Genomic DNA, 25,490 nt, shown 5'->3' on the forward strand with positions numbered 1-25,490 from the left:
CAATCCACTTTCTAGGTAGTATGATAGGAATTTTACAGTGATGTAGCTGTTAAAGCATTGATTAGCTGGCCAAGTACTGGATATCTTACCCATAACTGAATAATTTTATTTATGTATGGATGTACTAGTCTAATATTTGTTTGTCGTGCTTGATTTTGCTTCCCATTTGTTCAAATCGGTTCTTTTTACATGCTAGATTACGAAGTGGATTGGTGTGAATTATTGTGCTAAGTACTTTTACTATTTTAGATCATGGGCATTCTCATGGTCATGGGCACGGGCACTCACATTTGACACAGTTGGCAGCAATTGATAATAATGAGAATGATGAAACTTTTATACCTCCAGTTGGTGAGTTAATTCTGTTCTTTTAGATTTGTACTTTAATTTCTTATTTTTGTTTTCCTCTAGTGTAGAAAAAAGAGAAAGCGAACTATTTTATAACCTACGCTGAACAGGGTATAAAATAGTTCCCTTAGTCCCTACTACTTCTTTTCTACTACCTCCATATTTTGGTGTTGGTTATGCAAACTACACAAGGGAAGTTTTTCTTGGTCCTAAAGAGAGTTTGGGGTTTAAAGTTGTAGGAGGAGAAGCTATCAGAACAATTGATAATAATGAGAATGATGAAACTTTTATACCTCCAGTTGGTGAGTTAATTCTGTTCTTTTAGATTTGTACTTTAATTTCTTATTTTTGTTTTCCTCTAGTGTAGAAAAAAGAGAAAGCGAACTATTTTATAACCTACGCTGAACAGGGTATAAAATAGTTCCCTTAGTCCCTACTACTTCTTTTCTACTACCTCCATATTTTGGTGTTGGTTATGCAAACTACACAAGGGAAGTTTTTCTTGGTCCTAAAGAGAGTTTGGGGTTTAAAGTTGTAGGAGGAGAAGCTATCAGAACCATCGCAAGCACGCTTAGTATGTGATTATTATTTAAAACACCCTGAATTTTCAGTTTTTCAAGCTCGAATAATATAACCTGAAAAAACATAGTGTTTTTTAAAAGCTGTTGCCTCCAAAGGAAACACCTCTTTTTGAAGATATGATAAATATTAGTTGCTTACATATTAGGTTAGGTCTTTACTATTCTTTTATTATTTATTGAAGTTTATAATGGCCTATTTTTGGCAGCATAAACGCTAATAAGTTTTATATATCCCGATGTGTTGTTTGTTTTGCTTCTGGAATATGCAGCCAAACAGATAATAGAAAGATATTGTGTCGGCATATTAAGAAATCAATAGTGGGTAGTTGGTCCAGACTTTTCCCAGCTTTTAGACAGAAACAAGGTTCAATCACTAATAAGAAAAGTATTGAAGAAAGATGACCAAAACATTTTAAGAATGGGGTAAACGATGATCAAGCTGTAAGACATGATGTATAGAATAATAAGAAAGTTTCCAACAATTTGCAAGTCAAGGAACGTGGAGATAAATTACTGAAGGTGATGAATGTAATTTTCAAAAAATGGGACCCTAATTTTGAACCCCATAATTTTAGGAAAACTTTAATCAAACACCTTTATAAGAAAGTAAATGAGTGAGTGCGGTAATTATTGATGGATTAGCTTGGTTTCTATATGAAGTAAATTACTTAGTATGATGACACTTTCTAGACTTAGAGCTGCTGTAGGTGAAGTTTAAAGAGAAGAAACGTGTGGCTTCATGGACGGGGAGGTTGCGTCGACAAAATATTCACTCTTTGATTAATAATTGCGTATGTTTGAGTCGTCGGACCCATTTAGTCCTCTGTTTTATAGATAATAAACGAGCGTTTGATTCAGCTGAAGAGCTTTAGCGACGTCCAGTCCTTGTTTGGATATACCAGATAAATATATTAAATTGATTAGTGCTATGTACGAGAACAACATTGCTGAGTTCAAGTTCAGGTAAAAAATGGGGTTAGTAGTTGGCTTTGTATTGAAACAGGAGTCAAGCAGGGTTTTGATCTATCCCCATTTATATGATTCCCTTTTATAGACGTTATCGTAAAGAACACGGCAAAAGCTAGGGGGAACATTGAATCAGATGGGGGAAAACTCTCTTAGATTTAGCTGATATTGATGATTTAAGTTTCCTAGATGAAAATTTTAGCAAAATGAATTTTTTTTTTTAGATTTGAAGAGTTCAGGATTCAAAAATAGGTTTGAAAATTAATGTTAAGACGGCTATATCGTGTATCTCCGTATATCTATATCTCCTGTAACGAGGAGATCGGTCATGTAAATGGCCTGACTTACTTGGTTAGTTTTCTTTCCAAGTAACGTCATGTTAAGTTTTAAATCAGTCAAGTATGGCTCTGAAACGTGGACGCTTCGAGAGATCGAAGAACGTATGTCAGATGTTTTTCTGAGGAATTGCTAAGGCTAGTTTTGGGGCGTGTGTGATTGACCCCATGCCATATAATAACTGTACGAAAAGTATGATTGATTCCGACATTTAGGGCTATAGTAAAAGAAAATTTAAGATAGCTTGGCTGTGTTTTACAGATGAGGCATGATAGAGTGGCAACAATTGTTCTTTTTTGCTATCCACCGATGACCAAAAAAAGCAGGTCATCCGCAAATGGGGTAGGAAGAGGTCATTAGAAAGGCCTTGAAGGAAATTGTAACTTCATGGGACAGAGTAAAGAACCAAGCTTTGAACAGATTAGGGTAGAGAAGATGCGTACTGGCCTCAGGTGGCTTGGTGCTGCAATGAGTTGTGACTAATATTAGTTGTATCGATTGTTTATATTCATGGCAATCAGAAAGAGTAATAAGGTTAGTTTAATTTTCTTCTGAAAATTTGATGTTATTTGATATGCGAGTTTTGCACAAATCACCGTATGGTGCTGACGCTCAATCTTAATGAAACAAATTTGACATTTGATTGTCAATAAGGTCTGTTTTGTCAGAATTTAGGTTGCTTAAATCCCTTTCGTAATCTAATTTTTATGTGTTCCATCAATAGTTGTTACTCTTGCGATGATTTCAGTCTCAATTATATCTTCTCACTTTCTTATAACTGAAAATAGATCTCTTTGTGTGGTTCGGTTTTGTTTTGTTTCGTTTTTTTCTTCTTCTTTTACCTGTAAAATATGTACATCAAGCAAAGGGAATTGACTGAAATAATATACGCCTGTTGTAGGTTTATCAAGTCACGTCCATTCACATGATGCCAGTCAAATGAATATGAAAGGAGTGTTTCTCCATGTTTTAGCCGATGCTCTTGGTTCAGTGGTTGTGATAATATCAGCGTTGATTATTTGGCTCACGGAATGGGAGTATAAGATGTATATTGACCCTGCTCTGAGTGTGGCTCTTGTTCTTTTGATTACTTGCTCCTCTTGGCCCTTATGTAAGTGCTGCTGGATTCAAGCTCTTGCTCGCATTTTCTTTCTTTATCAACATTGCGTTCAAACATATTTATTGTACTAATATAGTTTATATAACTGACCATATATTTTTGTGATATTTTTTTTTTTAATATTGTCATCGTTATCACGACGAGCTTGATTCCTGGTGTTTTTTCAGCAGACGGCCTCCTTTATTGTGGTCACTAGCAGTCTGTGTTGCTTAGCTTCCTCTTCTTTCTTTTCTCTTTTATATTCTATGCCTGGCAGTATGAGAGCTTAACATTGGGCAGAAGTTTATTTCCTTCCAGTTATTTTTTAAATATAAACAAAACATGTATGCTATACTCAATTCTCTGGATTACCTCTATTAAATATCTACTTTCTCTTCACCTACTAATTAGAGGCACATGTATTGAGAACGGTGATCCAGTGAGCTCAATTTTGTATTAAAAATAGTTTCACTATTCATTGTTAATTTTGAAAAGCTGTGAATTTACCGAAAAAATAATTTAATATTATGATGCTTGTCAATTAAGTTCTAGTACTTGTTTTGTTAATAGTATTAAACAAAAAATAAGTCTTTTCAACTGAAAGTCAGGAACAACATTGAAACCTAAAACAAACAGAATTTTTTTCTTATATGAGGAGCGTTGCTCCCTCCTCAATCCTTCGTTCTTCACGCTAAAGTTTTTAGTACTTTTAAAAAAGCCTCTATATTGATTCGAATTTAACAGCCGTTGTGTCTCATAAGTTGCTCTTAAAGCATTGGCACGAAAAGTCAAACTATAGCGTAAAGAGTGAGGTATTGAAGAGGGAGAAACCCCTTTATATATGGAATCATTTCTGTTCGCTTTAAGTTCTGATGTTGCTCCTTGCTTTCAGTTGAAGAAACTTGTTTCTTTTTATCATATTTCTGATTGTTTTCAAAATAATGCCGGGAGATCCGGCTCCCCAACCATGAAAAATCCTCTCCGCGGAAAATTCCTCCATGGAAAGTTTCTCCCACTACTTAGTACCCACCCCACTAGAAAAATTCTCTCTGACAATTCCATCCTCGCCGAAAATCCCCAACAGAAATATCTTGCGGACAATTCTGCCAGAAAAATTCTCCTTAGCCTTCTCTCATTTGAAAGACTTTTTTCTGAATGTTTTTCAAATCATGCTGGAAATATCCCCTCCATTTAAAATTCTCCAGGAAGAGCCTCCCCCCTTTCCCAGTGGAAAGTTGCACCCGTGGAAAATCTCCCCACGGAGAATGTCTCTCGTGAAAATTTATCCCCCCCACGGAAAATCATTCAAATACTTCGAATTACGCTGAAATTCTCATTCCCCCCCCCCAGAACACCTTCACACGTAAAATTGAGACGGCAAAGACAAAGTAAGACAAATAAAAATAATTTTTTTAGACTAAAGGAATTCTGGCGAACTCCCCCAGTGTAAAAATTTCTACTGGGAAGTCCACTCTTGGAAACTTTCCTCCCTACGGAAAATGGGCAAATTTCATATCTTATAGTTCTTTCCCAAGGGGCTGAGGTTATCCCCAAAGTCATAGCTATTGAGTCTCTTAACCATGCTGAACAAAATGACTGTCTGTAATTTTGATCGGACGGCTTAAGAGAAAAGGGGCGTGGGAGGGGGGCTAGTTGCCCTCTAATCTTTTTTGTCACTTAAAAAGGGCACTAGAACTTTTAATTTCCGTCTGATTGAACCTCTCCCGGTATTCTAGGACCATTTGGTTCGATGCGATGACCCCTGGGGAAAACAAATAAAGCGAAAAAATAAATAGACACGAATCTGTGACGCTTTCTTCTAGCAAAAAAAACACAAAATTCCACATTTTTTCAGATGGGAGCTTGAAACCCTATTTCATGTGCTACTCCTTCATATCAGGATTGTTTTTGTAAATTGAACACAAAAGTTTGTGACGCTGTTGTTGTAGTTCTATGCCTGGTACTGCTATTGCGGCACTATTATGTTGGTAATAAGCTTAGAAGGCTTAGACCACCAATTCGTTAAGTTGATGAAGATCCCCTGAATTTAAAAAAGAAAACACAACATCAATTTGAACTTACGATGCATAAACAAGTAATATGGTAAATAATTATGATGTTCAAAGTTTCTAAAACTTGGCCGTAACTTTCTTGATCTTGCTATATCTTGTCCCTTTTATAATTACAAAATAAATTCATAAAGTCGTTTAATTTATTTAAAGTAAAGTCAATTTTTTGACAAAAAAAAAACTGCGTGGTCGTATAGAAGATTATGAATGACTTCATAGTCGTAGATTACAACCATAAATGACGTTCAAAGTAAAACATTTATGATGACATTAGTTATAATGACGTCAGTACCATCAGTATATAATTTTTGTGATACTATCAGTAACCTCGCCTTTAAATTTTAAGTTAGTAATTCGTGATGGTGTCATTTGCAATAAAGAACCAACTCTAGCCCACAGTAACCGAAATATTAAAATAAAATGCAATTTTTGACAAAACTTAATCATCATGCGTTATGATGCATAAATACATCAATCATAGTTGCCCCTTAGAATTGATACAAATGTAATAGTTACCAAAAACGAAGCGATTTTACCTGGGAAAAAATTATGTAAGTTGCTCCTCTGCTGCTAGCGGGGCACTGGAAGAGTTGTTTAAGGGCTCATTTGAAAAAATGCGAAAGTTAAAACAAGGAAAATTATCTGCATTGTCTCACCACCGTAAACCGTGAAATCATTCTTAAAATGGAGATTAACTGTTTTACACTAAGAGGTATGGAAGTTTTTAAATGTTATTCACAGTCGATCTTTCCCTTTCCCCTGACAAATGAGAAAAGATGTAAAATATTAAAAATTAAAAATTTTTTAACGGGTTGTTAAAAAACGTTTTAGTGCCGTGAATAGAAGTGATGACAATTTGGTTTGTTCTTTACTAAGCTCTTGCTAAGAAAAATCCGAGGGCTTTTTCCTGTGTGTGATAAATGTGATGAATAAATTAATGCGTAAGGAAGAGTCGGATCTAGTTTACCATGCTAATTCATGGTTGCAGCCATGGCTACAATCTAGTAAAAAATTAAGGAAAATTGAAAAAGTGATTTGAAAAAAAAATATTTGGTTCAAAGTCGCTTTGTAGTAAGGGTTACTTCATATATATATATATATATATATATATATATATATATATATCTATATATATAAAAATAAGTTGTCTGTGGATGGATGGATGGATGGATGTGTGGATGGATGTGTCAGGTGACGTCACCTGAAAAAACTGGATTAGGTGACGTCAAAACTGAAAAAACTAAAAAAAGGCAAAAACTACAAAAAAAACTAAAAACTAATAAAAAAAATAAAAAAGCTAAAAAACTAAAAAAACTATAAAGGTAAAAACCAATAAAAAACTAAAAAAAAAACTGAAAAAACTAAAAAAAGGCAAAAACTACAAAAAAAAACTAAAAACTAATAAAAAAAGTAAAAAAGCTAAAAAACTAAAAAAACTAAAAAAACTAAAAAAAGGTAAAAAACTAAAAAAAATAAAAAATAAAAAAAAACTAAAAAAAAGGAAAAAACTGAAAAATAAGCTAAAATAAAGGTAAAAACCAATAAAAAACTAAAAAAAAAAAAGGAAAAAACTAATAAATGACGACACTCAAAGAGAAAGCGACCAGGACAAAAAACTAAAAAAAAAGGCAAAAACTACAAAAAAACTAAAAACTAATAAAAAAAATAAAAAAGCTAAAAAACTAAAAAAACTAAAAAAAGGTAAAAAACTAAAAAAACTAAAAACTAAAAAAAAACTAAAAAAGGTAAAAACTAAAAGAACTAAAAAAGAAAAAAATAAATGACGACACTCAAAGAGAAAGCGACCAGGACAAAAGGAATGTTCGATTAGCAATCAACAAAGCACCGGGACACAGGGAGTATAAATGACGACCAGGACACAAGTAAAAAAAAAAATTAACAAAACTAAAAAGAAGGTAAAAACTACAAAAAAACTAAAAAGAAAAAAAAACTAAAAACTAATAAAAAAACTAAAAAATCTAAAAATCTAAATAAACTAAAAAAGAAAAAAAAAGGAAAAAAATAAAGGAGAAAAACAAAACTAAAAAACGAATGTATATACAGACCGGTACACCGGGATACAAATGACGACCGGGACACAGGGAATATAAATAACGACCGGGACACAGGGACACAACTACAACGGGGACACCGGGGGAAACAGGGGGATATAAATGACGACCGGGACAAAAAAACTAAAAAGAAATAAAAACTAAAAACTAATAAAAAAAACTAAAAAATCTAAAAATCTAAATAAGCTAAAAAAGAAAAAAAAAGGAAAAAAATAAAGGAGAAAAACAAAACTAAAAAACGAATGTATATACAGACCGGGACACCGGGATACAAATGATGACCGGGACCCGGGACACAGGGAATATAAATGACGACCGGGACACAGGGACACAACTACAACGGGGACACCGGGGGAAACAGGGGGATAACCTGACAATCTATTTATATGCAAAGACAATGGGACAGCAAAGAATGTTGTATATTCGCAAGTTTTACGTAGTTAAAACCATATATATATATATATATCTATATTCACAGGTGGGACATAGGGACACAACTACAATGGCGCGTAACTATTATGGCGCGTAACGACTTACGCGCGCGGGGGGGCTTGGGGGGGGCGCGAAGCGCCCCCACCAACTAGGTGTTGGGGTGGCGCGAAGCGCCACCCCAACAGCTAGTATATATATATATATATATATATATATATATATATATATATATATATATATATATAAAAATAAGTTGTCTGTCTGTCTGTGGATGGATCAGGTGACGTCACCTGAAAAAACTGGATCAGGTGACGTCAAAACTGAAAAAACTAAAAAAAGGCAAAAACTACAAAAAAAACTAAAAACTAATAAAAAAAATAAAAAAGCTAAAAAACTAAAAAAACTAAAAAAAGGCAAAAACTGCAAAAAAAAACTAAAAACTAATAAAAAAGCTAAAAAACTAAAAAACTAAAAAAAGGCAAAAACTACAAAAAAAACTAAAAACTAATAAAAAAAATAAAAAAGCTAAAAAACTAAAAAAACTAAAAAAACTAAAAAAAGGTAAAAAACTAAAAAAACTAAAAACTAAAAAAAAACTAAAAAAAAAGGAAAAAACTGAAAAATAAGCTAAAATAAAGGTAAAAACCAATAAAAAACTAAAAAGAAAACTGAAAAAACTAAAAAAAAGGCAAAAACTACAAAAAAAAACTAAAAACTAATAAAAAAAGTAAAAAAGCTAAAAAACTAAAAAAACTAAAAAAACTAAAAAAAGGTAAAAAACTAAAAAAAATAAAAAATAAAAAAAAACTAAAAAAAAAGGAAAAAACTGAAAAATAAGCTAAAATAAAGGTAAAAACCAATAAAAAACTAAAAAGAAAAAAAGGAAAAAACTAAAAAAAATTTTCATCTAAAAAACTAAAAAAACTAAAAAGGGTAAAAACTAAAAGAACTAAAAAAGAAAAAAATAAATGACGAAACTCAAAGAGAAAGCGACCAGGACAAAAGGAATGTTCGATTAGCAATCAACAAAGCACCGGGACACAGGGAGTATAAATGACGACCAGGACATAAGTAAAAAAAAAAACTATCTATATATATAAAAATAAGTTGTCTGTGGATCTGTGGATCGGGGATCAGGTGACGTCACCTGAAAAAACTGGATCAGGTGACGTCAAAACTGAAAAAACTAAAAAAAGGCAAAAACTACAAAAAAAACTAAAAACTAATAAAAAAAATAAAAAAGCTAAAAAACTAAAAAAACTAAAAAAAGGCAAAAACTACAAAAAAAAACTAAAAACTAATAAAAAAGCTAAAAAACTAAAAAAACTAAAAAAAAGGCAAAAACTATAAAAAAAACTAAAAACTAATAAAAAAATAAAAAAGCTAAAAAACTAAAAAAACTAAAAAAAACTAAAAAAAGGTAAAAAACTAAAAAAACTAAAAACTAAAAAAACTAAAAAAAAGGAAAAAACTGAAAAATAAGCTAAAATAAAGGTAAAAACCAATAAAAAACTAAAAAAAAAAACTGAAAAAACTAAAAAAAGGCAAAAACTACAAAAAAACTAAAAACTAATAAAAAAAGTAAAAAAGCTAAAAAACTAAAAAAACTAAAAAAACTAAAAAAAGGTAAAAAACTAAAAAAAATAAAAAATAAAAAAAAACTAAAAAAAAGGAAAAAACTGAAAAATAAGCTAACATAAAGGTAAAAACCAATAAAAAACTAAAAAGAAAAAAAAGGAAAAAACTAAAAAAAAATTTTCATCTAAAAAACTAAAAAAAACTAAAAAAGGTAAAAACTAAAAGAACTAAAAAAGAAAAAAATAAATGACGACACTCAAAGAGAAAGCGACCTGGACAAAAGGAATGTTCGATTAGCAATCAACAAAGCACCGGGACACAGGGAGTATAAATGACGACCAGGACATAAGTAAAAAAAAAAATTAACAAAACTAAAAAGAAGGTAAAAACTACAAAAAAACTAAAAAGAAAAAAAAAACTAAAAACTAATAAAAAAACTAAAAAATCTAAAAATCTAAATAAACTAAAAAAGAAAAAAAAAGGAAAAAAATAAAGGAGAAAAACAAAACTAAAAAACGAATGTATATACAGACCGGTACACCGGGATACAAATGACGACCGGGACACAGGGAATATAAATGACGACCGGGACACAGGGACACAACTACAACGGGGACACCGGGGGAAACAGGGGGATATAAATGACGACCGGGACAAAAAAACTAAAAAGAAAAAAAAACTAAAAACTAAAAAATCTAAAAATCTAAATAAGCTAAAAAAGAAAAAAAAGGAAAAAAATAAAGGAGAAAAAGAAAACTAAAAAACGAATGTATATACAGACCGGGACACCGGGATACAAATGACGACCGGGACACAGGGAATATAAATGACGACCGGGACACAGGGACACAACTACAACGGGGACACCGGGGGAAACAGGGGGATGTAAATGACGACCGGGACACCGGGACAGGGAATGGTCGATTAGCAATCACCATCAACAAAGCTCAAGGGCAATCATTAGAATCATGAGGTATAGATCTGAATACAGATTGTTTTCCCATGGACCATTATATGTTGCATGTTCAAGAGTCGGTAAACCTGACAATCTATTTATATGCAAAGACAATGGGACAGCAAAGAATGTTGTATATTCGCAAGTTTTACGTAGTTAAAACCATATATATATATATATATATATATATATATATATATATATATATATATATATATATATATATATATATATATGTATATATCTATCTATATTCACTGGTGGGACATAGGGACACAACTACAATGGCGCGTAACTATTATGGCGCGTAACGACTTACGCGCGCGGGGGGGCTTGGGGGGGCGCGAAGCGCCCCCACCAACTAGGTGTTGGGGTGGCGCGAAGCGCCACCCCAACAGCTAGTATATATATATATATATATATATTCTACCGTTCACCTGTTAATCTATTTTATATATTTACTCATAGGAAATAGGGGAGCCTGCTTTTGAGTGGGGCAAAAGTGTCTCGAAAAATGTTGTTTGTACTCGAATGTGTTACTTAGCTACAAACTGCGTTTTCAGGCATTTTTCCCAGTTTTCCCAGCTTGAATAAAAGTGATAACAATGTGGTTTGTTCTTTACTAAGCTCTTGCGAAGAAAAACCCGAAGGCTTTTTCCTGTGTGTGATAAATGTGTTGAGTAAATTAATGCATATGGAAGAGTCGGATCTAATTTACCACGCTAATTCAGGGTTGCAGCTATGGCTACAATCTAGTAAAAAATTAAGGAAAATGGAAAAAGTGGTTTGAAAAAAAAAAAATTGTGTTCAAAGTCGCTCTGTAGTAAGGGTTACTTCATATATATATATATATATATATATATATATATATATATATATATATATATATATATATATATATATATATATATATATATATAAATTTGTAAAATTTAACAAACTTTTTAAAGAAAAAAAAGGGCTTTGCTGAAGTTTCCCAAATTGTTTCTCTCTAATACTATTTTTAGCATGAATGCTCCTTCAGTCCTTTTTCAGTACGCGATTCTTCCTTGATTTTGCTCCAGACGGTGCCAACCCATATTCGTGTTGACGACATAGAAAAGAAATTACTTAAAGAGATTGATGGGGTCCTTGCAGTTCATGAATTTCATGTTTGGCAGTTAGCTGGAGACCGTATTATTGCTTCTGCTCATATTAGGTTTGTCAATCCTTTTTCTTTTGGTATAATAGAAACCCTTTGGGTTGTTGGGGTTGCTGTTGGGTTTTTGGATAGCCTACATTAAAAAAAAGTTCTTCTTCTTCTTCTTCTTTTTTTTTAATTTATGTTTTTAGCATTGAGAGAGATAAAGGGAAAAGGCTGTTATAGAGGCAGAAATAATTAGGTAAGAATGTCCGACGTTCCGTCTAAACCTTTGGTGCCTGTCTATTTTTATCTTAGGGCTGGAAGATGGGGAGGGGGCTAATTAAGTTATTTTGAATAGAAAAGCCAAATATGACTTAAAATTTGTTTTTGGGCAGGTCAAATTCGTCTAAATAAGGAGAAACGTGGGATTTATATGGAAATTTAAAGCTGTAGATAAATCGATGCTACCTTTTTAGTAGGGGGGTACTCTAGCCCCCTTTCAACCCTATTTTCTACTTTTTGTTAAGTCAAATAGCTATTGCTTGAGTCTAGAAAGGACAGATAGTCAAAGAAAATATTGTTTATATCAGCATTACGAGCGTCGGATGAGCTTAGAGTCGTCAATGAATATTTCCATATATCCAAAGTTAAAGATAATCAGTTTTTCCCCTTGTAGAATTTGGAAGTTTCGGCATTCTTGTAAACAAAAATTACTAAATAGACAACCTTGGGCTATAGCACTCGGAAAAAAAAAATGTAAACTGATAAGTTTAGAAGAAAAAAAATCTGTCATTATCAGCGCCTTGAAAAAGGCAATTATTACTCAGCTTTGAATAAGTAGTAAATTTTAATTTCTAAAACGAGTTTTTGAGAATTTTAAAAGTGCCTTAAGTCCATCGAAGATCACGGCGAATCGATAGAAAGAGCACCGTAGGAATGCCCATGACCGACAGCTCTTAAAACGAAGTTCGTAGTCTTACGTCTTGAAGGCCCATTCACACCTTCTCTGCTCCTCAAATTCCTCCAAAGATATGTAATCTAATATCTTGTTTTCAGCAGTTGCCTTGACTTTTGCTTTATGATGTCACAATTTATTTAACGGGAGTATCACACCAAGAAAATTTTCCATCTTTACAAATATTTTTTTATCTTTTTACATCTATCTAGGCTCTTCACTTTTAAGGTGTATACACAGTTATTCAGGAACTGCCATTCGTTTGGTCACTCCGTGCTAGAGGCTGCTGCCTCTCTCCTTGCATACTTAGATTTTCACATCCGAAAGCTAGACAAAAGTCATCTGTCCACGTAAAGCAGTGTTTTTGCGTTTGCTTTGTAGTTTGAAACCTTTCGAGAATTTTCGTGATTTTAAAATAGTATTTTTTCTTTTATAAACAGGGTACATAACGAAGCATTTAGAGGTTAAACCTGTATCAAAAGCCTTTCGCTTTCTTTTTTTTCTTTTCTTTTCATTGTGTGCACTTAGAAGTATAGAATAAAATGAAAATGTATTCAAACAAAATATTCTGTAAACTTTGATAATGTAAACCGGCAAAAGCAAGGACGAAATCTACGTTGAATTTTCTCTTTGACTTGAGAGGCTTGTTAGAATCGATTTCTGTTTTCATCAAACAATCAACCCTTATTAATGATCGTTTATCCTCAGTGGATGAAGAAATCCACCTGTTTTGAACAAATGGTTATTTTAACGAAGTCAGGAGATACACAGGAGTTCACCTGCTGTCCCCGGGAAAACGGTCTTTAATTACATTTGGTGACGTTAGAATTGTCACGAGCTGTTTTGTTAGTAGTTGACTTCGTGTGACTCCGTGGTATGTTAAACAAATACCATAAGAACCAAAGTAAATGGTCAACGATTTTTTTTTAGAAGGTGCGTGTAGTTAATGGAGATGTTGTTTAGGCTTGTACTATTCTCATTCTTGAAGCATGACTAACTGGTGCTCATCTTAATCATGGCAAACCATTCTAGCTAGAGGAATTATTAATTTCAGGTCTTCTTTCACAGCAGTTCTGTGTACATTTTCTACGTTTGTAATGCAAGAAAAATATTCCAATCAGTAAGCATGAAGCAATTTAGTTTTGTAGACAGCAACGTCTTGGCTCTTATCGCCCAGCTTTCTTACGGGTCTGTTTGTTGATCAATAATTGTTTTCATCATTTACCCCCCCCCCCCCAAAAAAAAAAAAAAATCAAGAAAATTTGAAAACTTTAGTTCACTTCCAAATTATTGGAAGCTAAATAATTCAACCTTAGTAACACGACAACTTTACTAAAAATTAAAAACGTTCAGAAATGAAGTCACGCAAAAAGCAACTGTTGGACTAGAACGGTAATTTCCAGAACCCTATAAATAACTAAATGGTTATATCAACAACTGGGAAGATCTCGTTTCTGCAGCGACGACTGGATGGAAAAAAAATTGTTCCTTGTGCCGCAAATGGTTTGAATATTGCAGGACTTGCAAAACAAATGATTAGACTCTGCGTATAGTTTTGATTAAACATGAACAAGTTAGTTAGAATTGGCTGTGATAGAGGTAATAACATAGCTAGTTTGTTTAAGGGTGGTCGAGCAGAGATATGAAAGCAGTATCCACTTGCCATTTGTACATATTCTGCTTCCCATTGTTAGACATTTCCATAGAGAAAGCCACCAAATTAAATACTAGTGCAAATTGCTTTTTTCTCTTCCCCCAAACAAACCGAATCCTTATTTTCTTCACTGCCTTCTTTTCTGCCGCACAAAGAAAAGCTACTTTACCTTTGGGAAACTACCTGGGTCAAAATACATGATAATATGATGACTTTCCTGGAGCTCTTTCCTGTTTTACAAGGGACATTGGAGAGTTTCGCCTACGGCCAGTCGATTCTGGGTCTAATGGCAAAAGCCAACTCCTTGGTAGGGCCAATGACTCAGTTCTGGTCTCAACTTTTGTTTTTCTACTGGATATACTTGCATTCCATGAACATTTCAATCAATGCATGTTGACATTGTAAGAATTGGTGGGTGTGGATTTTCTTTCTATCTGCAAAAAAGTTATTCAAACAAATCAAAGTGTTGGAACATGTCCCGGTGTACCAAGACACCATCATTATAGTAAGTCTCAAGCACTTCTGTTTTTTAGAAGGACCAAACCTTTACCCTTTCTAGAGCAGTTGTAATGAACTCCACATGAGGTTTCTTTCTCAGTGAGCAATAACATTTTTAATCTAGCTTCTAATTTAGCTCCGTTTTACTGTTAACGTTGTAGTAGCCGGGCTGTTGCCAAATTGTAAACTTTCTACCAGTTCTATTTCTATGAGGATAGTCTCCATGCTAGGCTTTCATCCAAAAAAAAATGGCAGTTTATTTGTGAATTACGTCGTCCTGATAAAAGTCTTCGATACTCTTAATGTGTACGATAGACTGTTTGTTTTATCTGTTCCTTCATTCTTAACTGTATTCTCTATGCTAACTGTTTCTATGGCATCTGAAGAGCGTTCATTTAGTACCTTAAAGTATCTATGGCGAATTTAAATTAGAAATAAAACAGATTGCTGAAAACTAGTGACTTCCCTACTACTACTATTACTGATAAGATACACAGTTTTGGATGAATAAAACTTTTGGTAATTTTATTATCAAATCTTCGAATATATTGAAGCAGATTTAACTTTTTTTTTATCTCCGTAGGATTGATCGAAGAGGGTTTTGTTCCTTTTTTTTCAGTTTTCTTCTTTTTTTTGTCTCTTTTCTTTCAAGGTTGCATAAACCTAAAATGACAGGAATATAGTTAACCTTGAAAGAAGAAAATTACGATGAAGTTCGGTAGAAAATAAGAAGATATCAAGAAGCCCATGCCGCTTGGTGTGGATGTAGCTTACTATTGTGCGGTTTCATTTTTATTGATTTTTCAATCAGAAAGGAGAAACGCTCCAATGACGAGAAATAAGAAAATCTCACAGCACTCGCACAAATTTGCATTCTAAGTAAATTCCCCCCACTTCCCTAAGAAACAGCCTAGCAAAAGAAAATCCATAAATATTATAGCTCCCTTCCAAGATCCCGGGTCAACTATTGCTTCGGATTTATCTTCGAATGAATTAACCTTGTGTTTCTTAGTTTTTTTAATATAAACTTGCGAGTAATAGCCCATGCCAAGCATGTTGTTAAAAAGGACAAACCCCAGATAAATTTTTCTACCCCTTGACTGTCTAACTGACAATAGGAAATTTCTTAAGATAAGCGATATACTGCTGAAGCTAAGTCGCTCTCCCATAAATCAAATTATGTATCTATCCTAGGTGTCGGAATCTTAATGACTACATGCGTATTGCCAGAGACATGAAGATATTCTTTCACAATGAGGGTATTCATTCTACAACCATTCAACCTGAATTTACAGAAGCCGAAGTAAGTTCTTCTTTTATCTATTTAAAATAAAATGGTCTTAGTTTCGTATGAAAGTTAACGTATGATCAGATAAGCATGTCTCGCTCTCTCTCTCTCGCTCTCCCTCTCTCTCCCCCTATCTCTCTCTCTCTCCCTCTCTCTCTCCCTCTCTCTCTCTCTCTCTCTCTCTCTCTCTCTCTCTCTCTCTCTCTCTCTCTCTCTCTCTCTCTCTCTCTCTCTCTCTCTCTCTCTCTCTCTCTCTCACACTCACACACACTCACTCACTCATCAGAAATTTTCAGGAAATGAAGAGGGAGGCGTTGAATTAAATCGAAACATGCTATCCTTGAGCTAAAACCTATATCTTCAGTAACTTTCCAGAGTTTAAAATACACCAATTAAGAACTTTTGAATCAGTTATGCACTTCTGAACCAGTCAAAAACGTTAGGGCATGTATCATTTCCCTCATGGTACCGTCGTAACATTGCTTAAAATTTATTCGACTTTGTTATTTTCATTAGAACATTTTAAGAAGCTTTGGTTTCAATTTCAGTTCTCATGCCCATTCAACTTAATACCATTTCGTATGGCACCATTCACCCCAGCCCCTTCCATTCGTTATATATATTCATTTGACAAATGATTTAAGAGGCATTTTTTACGCACTTTTCATTGAAAATTAAGCTAAATTAAAGATGATGTATATCCTAAAATCTGACAATCCAGTAACTAGGAGCCCACTGTATTTGCTATGATCCCCAGGGGGATCACCATAAGCCCCCCCCCCCCCCTCAATCTTTGTTAAGCACTCGATTAAGCATATTTCACTGATAACGTATATAACCAATTCATTTTACTTTTCTTTCCATAATAACACTGATTTTAAAATTACTATATTCTGCACAAAAAAAGCAACTCCGTACAAGCTCCGTAAAAAAAAAAACAATTTTTTTCTGCTTGCATGTATACTCCCAATACCTGTATAAATAAATTTTAAGATATTGGCGGAATAGCTTTTAAGCGATTAACGAAATTCGCTTTAAGAGATTAAATCAAAGATAAACCATACACGTGAAATGAGCATTAATAGGCTGAATACAATCTCTTTGTATACCTGATATCTGACACTTAATTTGGGTTACAATGGTTTTTATCAAACATGAATAGAAATTTGATAATTTTCAACAATAGTTTTATTTCTAGTATAATATTTAAGGGAAAATTGTATCATATAAGCATTAGAATGACGAGGTGGGGAATTGCTTATTTCAGTAGTTGCTAGAAAGAACTGAATTAGTGTTTTTTTTATATATGTAAAGTCTCCTAAGCATGTGGTGCCCCCCCAAAAAAAGCTATGAAAGACTGAAGCTCTGAATAGGTTGAATTAAACGAGGAGTTTGCACTGTAAAAAAAATTACGTTAATTATTCTATTGTGAAATCCAGTAAACATGAAACAAAAATTTGAAAGTGCTCACATTTGAAATACAAGGCACATCTTGACTTAGTTTACTCATTATTATTCAAGCTCTGGACGAATATTGTTGAATATATCCTTTTCTCAAGGACTTTTTATGTAAAAAAAACATGTATTTCTAGTTTTTTGCGTCCGCAGTCTTGAATAGTACGAGCAGAAAATGTACTCATGTAAGTATGCAAATGAGGTTTTCCTGAGAATATGCAAATTATGTATCTCTTGTAGTATAGACAATCTGGTTGTTAGGGGTGGTTCATAACTGGATCTGGTTACTAGGTAAACCAGTTATGCAAATTATGTGCCGCTTGCATTCATAGAGGATTTTTAGAGCCTTAGGCATAGAATCAGTACCAATCTACCCATTACCACTGAAGTGGACTCTATATTTATTTATTTATCTGAAAACCCGTCATACAAAAGCAAGAAGAGGGAGCAGTGAAAAAAAGAAAACAAAATAATAAAGCAATAAAGACAACAATTAAATGTTTCGCAAAATACAAGGCAAACAGATAATACGAAACAAACCAGAATAAAAAAAAGAAGCAAAAAACCAAAAAGGGTGACATACTATATATGGTGCAGAGCAATAACGTTTAAACAATCCTAGAAGAGATATATGAATAAAAATATTGAAACACCCGTCACAATTAAACACACAATACGGAACATAGGAAAAAGAAAAACACAATCATCACTGCCTAAGAATATGGGACCAATCATTTAAATTCCTGTCTATTTTTCTATTATGTTTCGCAATCCGTCTGGCAACGGCAACCTCTGGGTTAGTAACCTTGAATTTCGCAATAGCGAGTGAATTTCTATACCACAGAGGCAGATGAAGCAGATACTTGGCAAAGCGAGAGAACATGGATTGGATTTTACTCTTGTCAGTTTTAATTAGGAGTTTCCAGAAGGGTACGGTGTAGAGAATATGGGGAAGGGCAACAATATTATATAGAATTGCTTGAGGAAATTGGTTGAATCGAAGCTTACAAGATACAAAATAAGCGTAAGCTGCTGAGATTCTACGTCTGATATGTTCAAGAAGAAGTTTTCGGGTGTGTCGGATAGAAGAAGCAATGGGCAGACCTAGATACATAAGGTGATCTATAGGTCGAACTGAGCTAGATCTAAGCGTGATGGAAGGGGCAGGGGAATCTGTTTTCCAGTTAAACAGGACAATGTCAGATTTGGAGGAGTTAAATTCAAGCCCAACATTCCGATATTTCACTTCAAGGATTCCAAAAGTTTCAGTGATACGTTGAAGATTTCGACTAAGGTTTAGGATGTCATCAGCATAGTATATCCAGGAAAGGTTTACAGAAGAAAGAATTAGTGACACGGGGCACAGATCTTGTGCTTCCAGTACATAGTTATTAAAAAGGTCGAGAGAGGTGATAGCTCCTTGACGGGCCCCTTTCTCGACTGGGATAAGTTGTCTACGTGGAATATATTGTTTATTTTGAGCTTTTTACCAAGCAATTTTGTATGGTAGGAGTTTTCGTTTAAAAATCTGAAGGGGTTTATCCGGTTTTAAATTGAAAGTGCTAGTACTCTTTGTAAGAGTCAAAATGATTATAGGGCAACCAGTATCCTTCTAACGCCACTTTTCGCTACCATCTGTCGAAGACATCTGATCAAAATTTGCAAATAGCCTCCTCATTCAGCATAGTTGTAAACTCAAATAACTGGGAGGTGGCCCCCCCCCCCGAAAAAAATTCCCCGCCAAAAAATCACCTTTCATGGAAAATTCGTCCACGCGCAAAATTGAGGAGCCGCAGGAAAAGTAAAAAACAGGTACCTCAAAATGTTGACCGAGTTTCCTAAGGGGTAACAAAAAGACCATATATAAACAAAAAAAAAGTCTAGGATAGGGGCTGGCTGGTATCTAATCACTTCAGCTAATAGAAAAAGGACTAGAACTCTGAATTTCCGATCATATGAACATCCTCCGAAAATTTTACGACCATGAAGAGGAGGTTGGAGACGAGGAAGGGTGAATCATCCTCATATAATGAATAAATTCTGCTCATTCTGGGGCCTAATGTTACTCTACTTATATAATTACAGCGTAGGCCAGAAATATTCCCAGAAATCAAGAGGTATTAAATACCAATTATTACCTCAACCCCCCCCCCTTCTACGGCCCTTCCTTAGAACTAATTAGGTATTCATCTGAATGCTCAATGAGAGTCAGTATGTTTTGGCATTAAAATGCACATTTTGAGATACCTGGCCCCCTCCCTAACATCAAAACAATCAAAGATTCCTACTGTACAGGTTTAGACCTCTCATCTAGAAAAGTTTTGAATTGTATATTTTTTCTAAAGAAAGATCATGGATATATGATCACTTTTCAGATCAAACAGTTTGGGTTACGAACTGTAATAAGGAGCGACCCGGTTCAATAGTAACCGAAACTCTAAAAAACGGAATTCTGATGCCATATATATATATATATATATATATATATATATATATATATATATATATATATATATATATATATATATATATATATATATATATATATATATATATATATTTATAGATATATATATTTATAGATATATATATATATATATATATACATATATATATATATATATATATATATAGATATATATATATATATATATATATATATATATATATATATATATATATATATATATATATATATATTTATAGATATATATATATATATATATATATATATATATATATATATATATATATATATATATATATATATATATATATATATATATATATATATATATATATATATATATATATATATATATATATATATATATATATTTATAGATATATATATATATATATATATATATATATATATATATATATATATATATATATATATATATATCAAAAGAATTGAATTTATATGCTGATTTCAAATATATAAGTTATTTCAAAGCCTGATTTCAAATATTCAGAGTCTGAGAAAATTTGCCTTATTTTCGAAAAAAGGAGGAAACATCCTTTAAAAGTCAGAGAATCTTAATGAAAAAATCACCATCAGATTCAGTGTATCAAAGAACCCTTCTGTAGAAGTTTCAAGCTCCAATCTAACAAAAATATGGAATTTTGTATTTTTTGCCAGAAGAAAGATCACGGATGCGTGTTTTTTTTTAGGGGTGATCATATCGGCCCAGTGGTACTAGAATGTCGCAAGAGCATTTTAACGGAAATTAAAAGTTCTAGGGCTCTTTTTAATGGACCAAAAAATAGGCGGGCAACTATGCCCCCTCCCACGCACATTTTTTCCTAAAGTCACCGGATGAAAATTGTAAGATAGCTATTTTGTTCAGCATAGTCGAAAAATATAACGATGTCATTGAGGACGACTTAATTCCCAGAGTCCGTGGGGCAAGGGGTGCAAGCGACGGACTTTGCCCATTGTTTATATTTAATACTGGCTATTGGGAAGTATACAGACGTTTTCAGGGGGATTTGTTCTCATGGTGGGGGGTTGGAGGAGGTGGTTACTTGAGAGGATCTTTCCATGAAGGAATTTATCATGGGGAGAGAGAATTTTCATGAAGGGGGGCGTTGGATTTTTCAGCGTTATTTAAAAAATGATGTGAAAATGTGATTAAAAAATGTGAGAAATTAAATTAAAAAGAAAGTTTTTCAACTAAAGGTAAGGGGCAACATTAAAACTTAAAATAAACAGAAAATATAATCTATATGAGGGGGTTCGTCCCCTAATCAAAACCTCGCTCTTTACGCTAAAGTATTTTTAGTATTCCCAAAAGATCTATTTATTCTAATTAAACGGCCCTTGTGATTCAGGGGTCATTCTTAAAAAACTAGAACAAAATCCGAACTTCAGTGTAAAGAGCGAGGTATTGACGAGGGGGCGAGCCCCCTCATATACGTAATAAAAATATACGAATGTATTTTTTCGTTACGTAAGTTAATTCGTAAGTTAATTTGTAAGTTACGTATATTTATTACTAATAAAAACGATCGGAAATAAAATTTAAAAGTTCTAGTGGCCTTTTATAGTAACCAAAAAATCGGAGGGAAACAAGTCCCCTCCCTCGTCCCTTTTCCTCAAAATCGTCCAACCAAAACTTTGAGAAAGCCATTTAGCCAAAAAAAAAGTAAGATTAATATGCAAATTTTGTTTTAATTATTCATGCGCGGTAAGCCACAATGAAAACCTGCATTAATTCCAAAACGTTCAGAAATGCAATAAAAAATTAAGTTTTTAAACTGAAAGTAAGGATCGACATGAAACTTAAAACGAACAAAAATTATTCCATATATGAAAGGGGGCTGTCTCCTCGACGCCCCGCTCTTTATGCTAAAGTTTGATTCTTCCTCGCAAATCTACTTTTTAAAACAATAAAAAGCTTTAGCGTAAAGAGCGGGGCGTTGAGGATGAGACAGCCCCCTTTCATGTACGGAATAATTTCTGTTGGTTTTAAGTTAATTCGTAAGTTACATATATTTATTACTAATAAAAGCGTTCGTAAATAAAATCAAAAATTCTAGTTGTCTTTTTAAGTAACCAAAAAAATCGGAGGGCAACTAGGCCCCCTCCCCCACGTCTTGTTTCTCATTATTTGTCCGATCAAAACTTTGAGAAAGCTATTTAGCCAAAAAAAAAGTAAAATTAATATGCAAATTTTGTTTTAATTATTCACGTACGGTAAGCCGCAATCAAAACCTGCATTAATTCAAAAACGTTCAGAAATTAAATAATAAAACAAGTTTTTTTTAACTGAAAGTAAGGAGCGACATGAAACTTAAAACGAACAGAAATTATTCCGTATATGAAAGGGGTTGTCTCCTCAACGCCCTGCTCTTTATGCTAAAGTTTGACTCTTTCTCACAAATCTACTTTTTAAAACAGTGAAAAAAATTAGCGTAAAGAGCGGGGCGTTGAGGATGAGACAGCCCCCTTTCATGTACGGAATATCTTTTCGTTTGAAGTTTGAATGTTGCTCCTTACTTCCAGTTCAAAAAACTTGTTTTTTTTTTTATTTAATATCAAAAAGGACAAGGTATCAAAAGAAGTTCTAGGACAGGGGCTTGTTGGGCTCTAATCCCTTTCGATCTGGAAAAAAGCACTAGAACTCTCAATTTCTGATCGAATGAGTGTCCTTCGAAGTTTCTACGACCAAGATGGGGGGGCTGGGCATAAGGAGGGGGCATCTCCTTCTATACGGAATAAATTCTGCTCGTTTTGGAGTGTATTGTTACTTTTCACTTTCATAATAATAGCGTAGGTTGACGCTATCGAATCGAAATATTCCCAGAAATCAAGACGGATTATATATCAATTTATAATGTATCAAGGTGGATTATATATCAATGGCAATGAGGGGGACCTGGTTAAATCCAGTCTCCCTTCAACTCCCCCTCAACATACATTGAAATTTTCAACCTAGTACCATCAACTGTTACTTATATATTGCGGATATTCCCTTTTGACAACCAGCAAGGACAAAGTGTGTTTTGATCGTGTTTGGCATCCTTCTTAACATTTCCTTAAAGTTTCACGTTAATACTCTAATCTTTTTTGGAGATCCAGGATCAAACATGCCCTCTTTTCTTAATAAAAAAATCTTATGTGTTGACAGTGAGCAACTTGTGTAACTTAAAGCCTTTCCACCGGGGGCTGCGCGAGGGGGGGGATGTTAGCCCAGGAGCCATAGTTATTTGACCTTAGGACTATTTTGAATAAATGGCCGTCTCAAAATTTTGGTTGGATGCACTAGGCGGAAAAGGGCTGGAGGGGGCGGATGCCCTCCGATCACTTTTGAATTTTAAAAAGGGCTCTGGAACTTTCGATTTCCAACTGAAGGGGTCCGTCCAAAGTTTATACAACCACTCTTCTGATAAAAACCGTCAGTAGGCCTTGCCACGGGGACTGAAAGGGGGGCTGTCAAACCCGGGGGCATGGCTTTTTTACCTTTTGACTATTTTGACCAAATTTGTTATCTCAAAATTTTGATCGGATGCATTTGGGGAAAACATCATGGGGGATGAGGAGGTCTGGTTGTCCTCCAATCACTTTTGATTCTTCTAAAAGCCACTAGAACTTTTAATTTGCAATTGAATGAGCCCCATTTGAAGTCTGTTCGACCGACTCTTCCGTATGAACTGCCTCTTGGAAAAGAAATGCTAATGTATTGAAGCCTTATAGCTGCTTATTATAGGCAAAGCTATAGCATTGCCTCTGACTTAAACAGATCAGCAGGACTTTTAATATCTCTTTTAATGAGCATCTGAAATTTTGCATAACATTACCCCTCCATAGGCCATGGGGCAAGAGTTGTAAGTTATGTAATTTGCCCACTGTTTAGTAATTATATTGATTTTAAAAATAGATGTAAAATCTTAAGCCAAAAATTGATATTAAGAGATTTTTCTGCAAATAAATTAACTTGGCAATTTAAAAAATTTAGTTTTCATTATAATGAACTTTTAAATAAATACCAAAAGAATTATCTGGAAATACTTAAGGAAATTTTCGGCTAATTTCGGAGGTTCGCGAAAAGATGATGCAGCGCCATTTATTTTGAATTGTGTTTCTAATAGAGCGGATTTTTTTTTTAAAAATAGCCTCATGGTAAAGATGAATTCTATAATTGTTTAGTTCATTCAGGTTTTTTTCAATGTGTTAATATTTTTGATTTGGTAAAATTTATCACATTTAGTTTACCTACTGTTGCTAAAAAGAGGAATATATTAACAGGATAAGTTTGTTTTGGTGTTACTTGGTTGTTCTACATTTGCTGGTTGTTTTCTTTTCATAGGCATGTATTTTGGGGTGATACCTGACACGTGGATGCCATGGATATTCTGTGGTAGGCACAACACTTGACTGGGTAGAGAATTTAAAGTACCGAAACCCTATAGGCAAGTGTATTCTCCTGATGAGCGCTTGTGTTGGGTTGTTGCCTCTGAATTATTTGTCTTTAGTGTTTTTATTGTTAGGTAAATGACGACTTATACTTATTGACGACATGACTGCCTGTCCATGGATTATTCTTTATGGTTGATTGTGTATGGCTATGCTGTTTGACCTATGTGGTTGTATGGATGAGTAGGGTCAAGGCCTCGTTCAAGTGCTGGTCTATATTAGCCACTAATTTAGGAAAACAGTTTTCCCTTTCTCCTTCTATCTCCTTTCTTTTTTTTCTTTTTTTTTTCTTTTTTTTTGTGTTTGTGCTGTTACATTGATGATTTCTCTTTTCATTATAAAGGATTTGTTACGGAGAAAGGGGGAGCATGATTGATCCTGGATCACCATAAAGGCTAAGGATATTAGGGTGAAGCTTTCATAGGATTTTGAGGGGGGATGTTGAACTAAAAACACACTATGGCCATGCAAGTTGTCAAAAGGCTGTATCATCAATATCTTAGGAATGACTTAAGATTTATGTTGAGCGGCATGTTGAACTAATTCAAAACAGATCATGTGAGTGCTGGTTATCTAAAGGGCAGATCAACATCATCTCAGGAACAGCTTAGGGTATTAAGCTAAAACTTTCAGGGCATGTTGAGGAGGATGTTGAACTAGCTAAAAGGGATTACGTACATAATGGTACTACTGCTAGTACTATTACTACTCCTATTGATGCTAAGTCTAAAAGGGTGAAATTTTCAGGGAATATTGAGAAGGATGTTAAATTAAACCAAAACATCAAGTGCATGCAGGTTGTCAAAAAGGTGTATCAGCAATATATCAGGAATGGCTTATGGTACTAAATTAGAGATTTCAGGGTATGTTGAATAACTGAACTAACCAAAAGGCATCGCCTACATGCTACTAATACTGTTACTACTAATTTTAAGACTAAGGGTATTCAGATGAAAGTTTTGGAGCAAGTCGAACTGAATCAAAACATGCTGCGTACATGCAGATTATGAAAGGAGTGTATCAGCAATATCTCAGGAATGCCTTAAAGTATGAATTTGAAACTTTCTAGGCGTGTTGAGGGTGAGGTCAATGTTTTAAAGTCGGGTCTTTCAGTGAATGTTGAGCTGGGTGTTGAACTGAATCAAAGCACACTATGTGC

General features: G+C 33.8%; 1 protein-coding gene across 1 annotated transcript in view; it reads left to right on the forward strand.

Annotated features, from left to right (window-relative positions):
* Window positions 1-249: 249 nt before the first annotated feature.
* The window catches only part of LOC136040761 (proton-coupled zinc antiporter SLC30A1-like), a gene marked incomplete at its 5' end in the record, with an annotated part of 39,916 nt that continues 14,675 nt past the window's right edge, over window positions 250-25,490 (forward strand). The window contains 4 exon segments of the mRNA XM_065725084.1: window positions 250-351; window positions 3,133-3,342; window positions 11,472-11,634; window positions 15,861-15,969. Of these exon segments, the coding sequence (XP_065581156.1) occupies window positions 250-351; window positions 3,133-3,342; window positions 11,472-11,634; window positions 15,861-15,969 (584 nt within the window).

This window comes from Artemia franciscana, chromosome 2 (assembly GCF_032884065.1).
Source record: "Artemia franciscana chromosome 2, ASM3288406v1, whole genome shotgun sequence".
NCBI lineage: Eukaryota > Metazoa > Arthropoda > Branchiopoda > Anostraca > Artemiidae > Artemia > Artemia franciscana.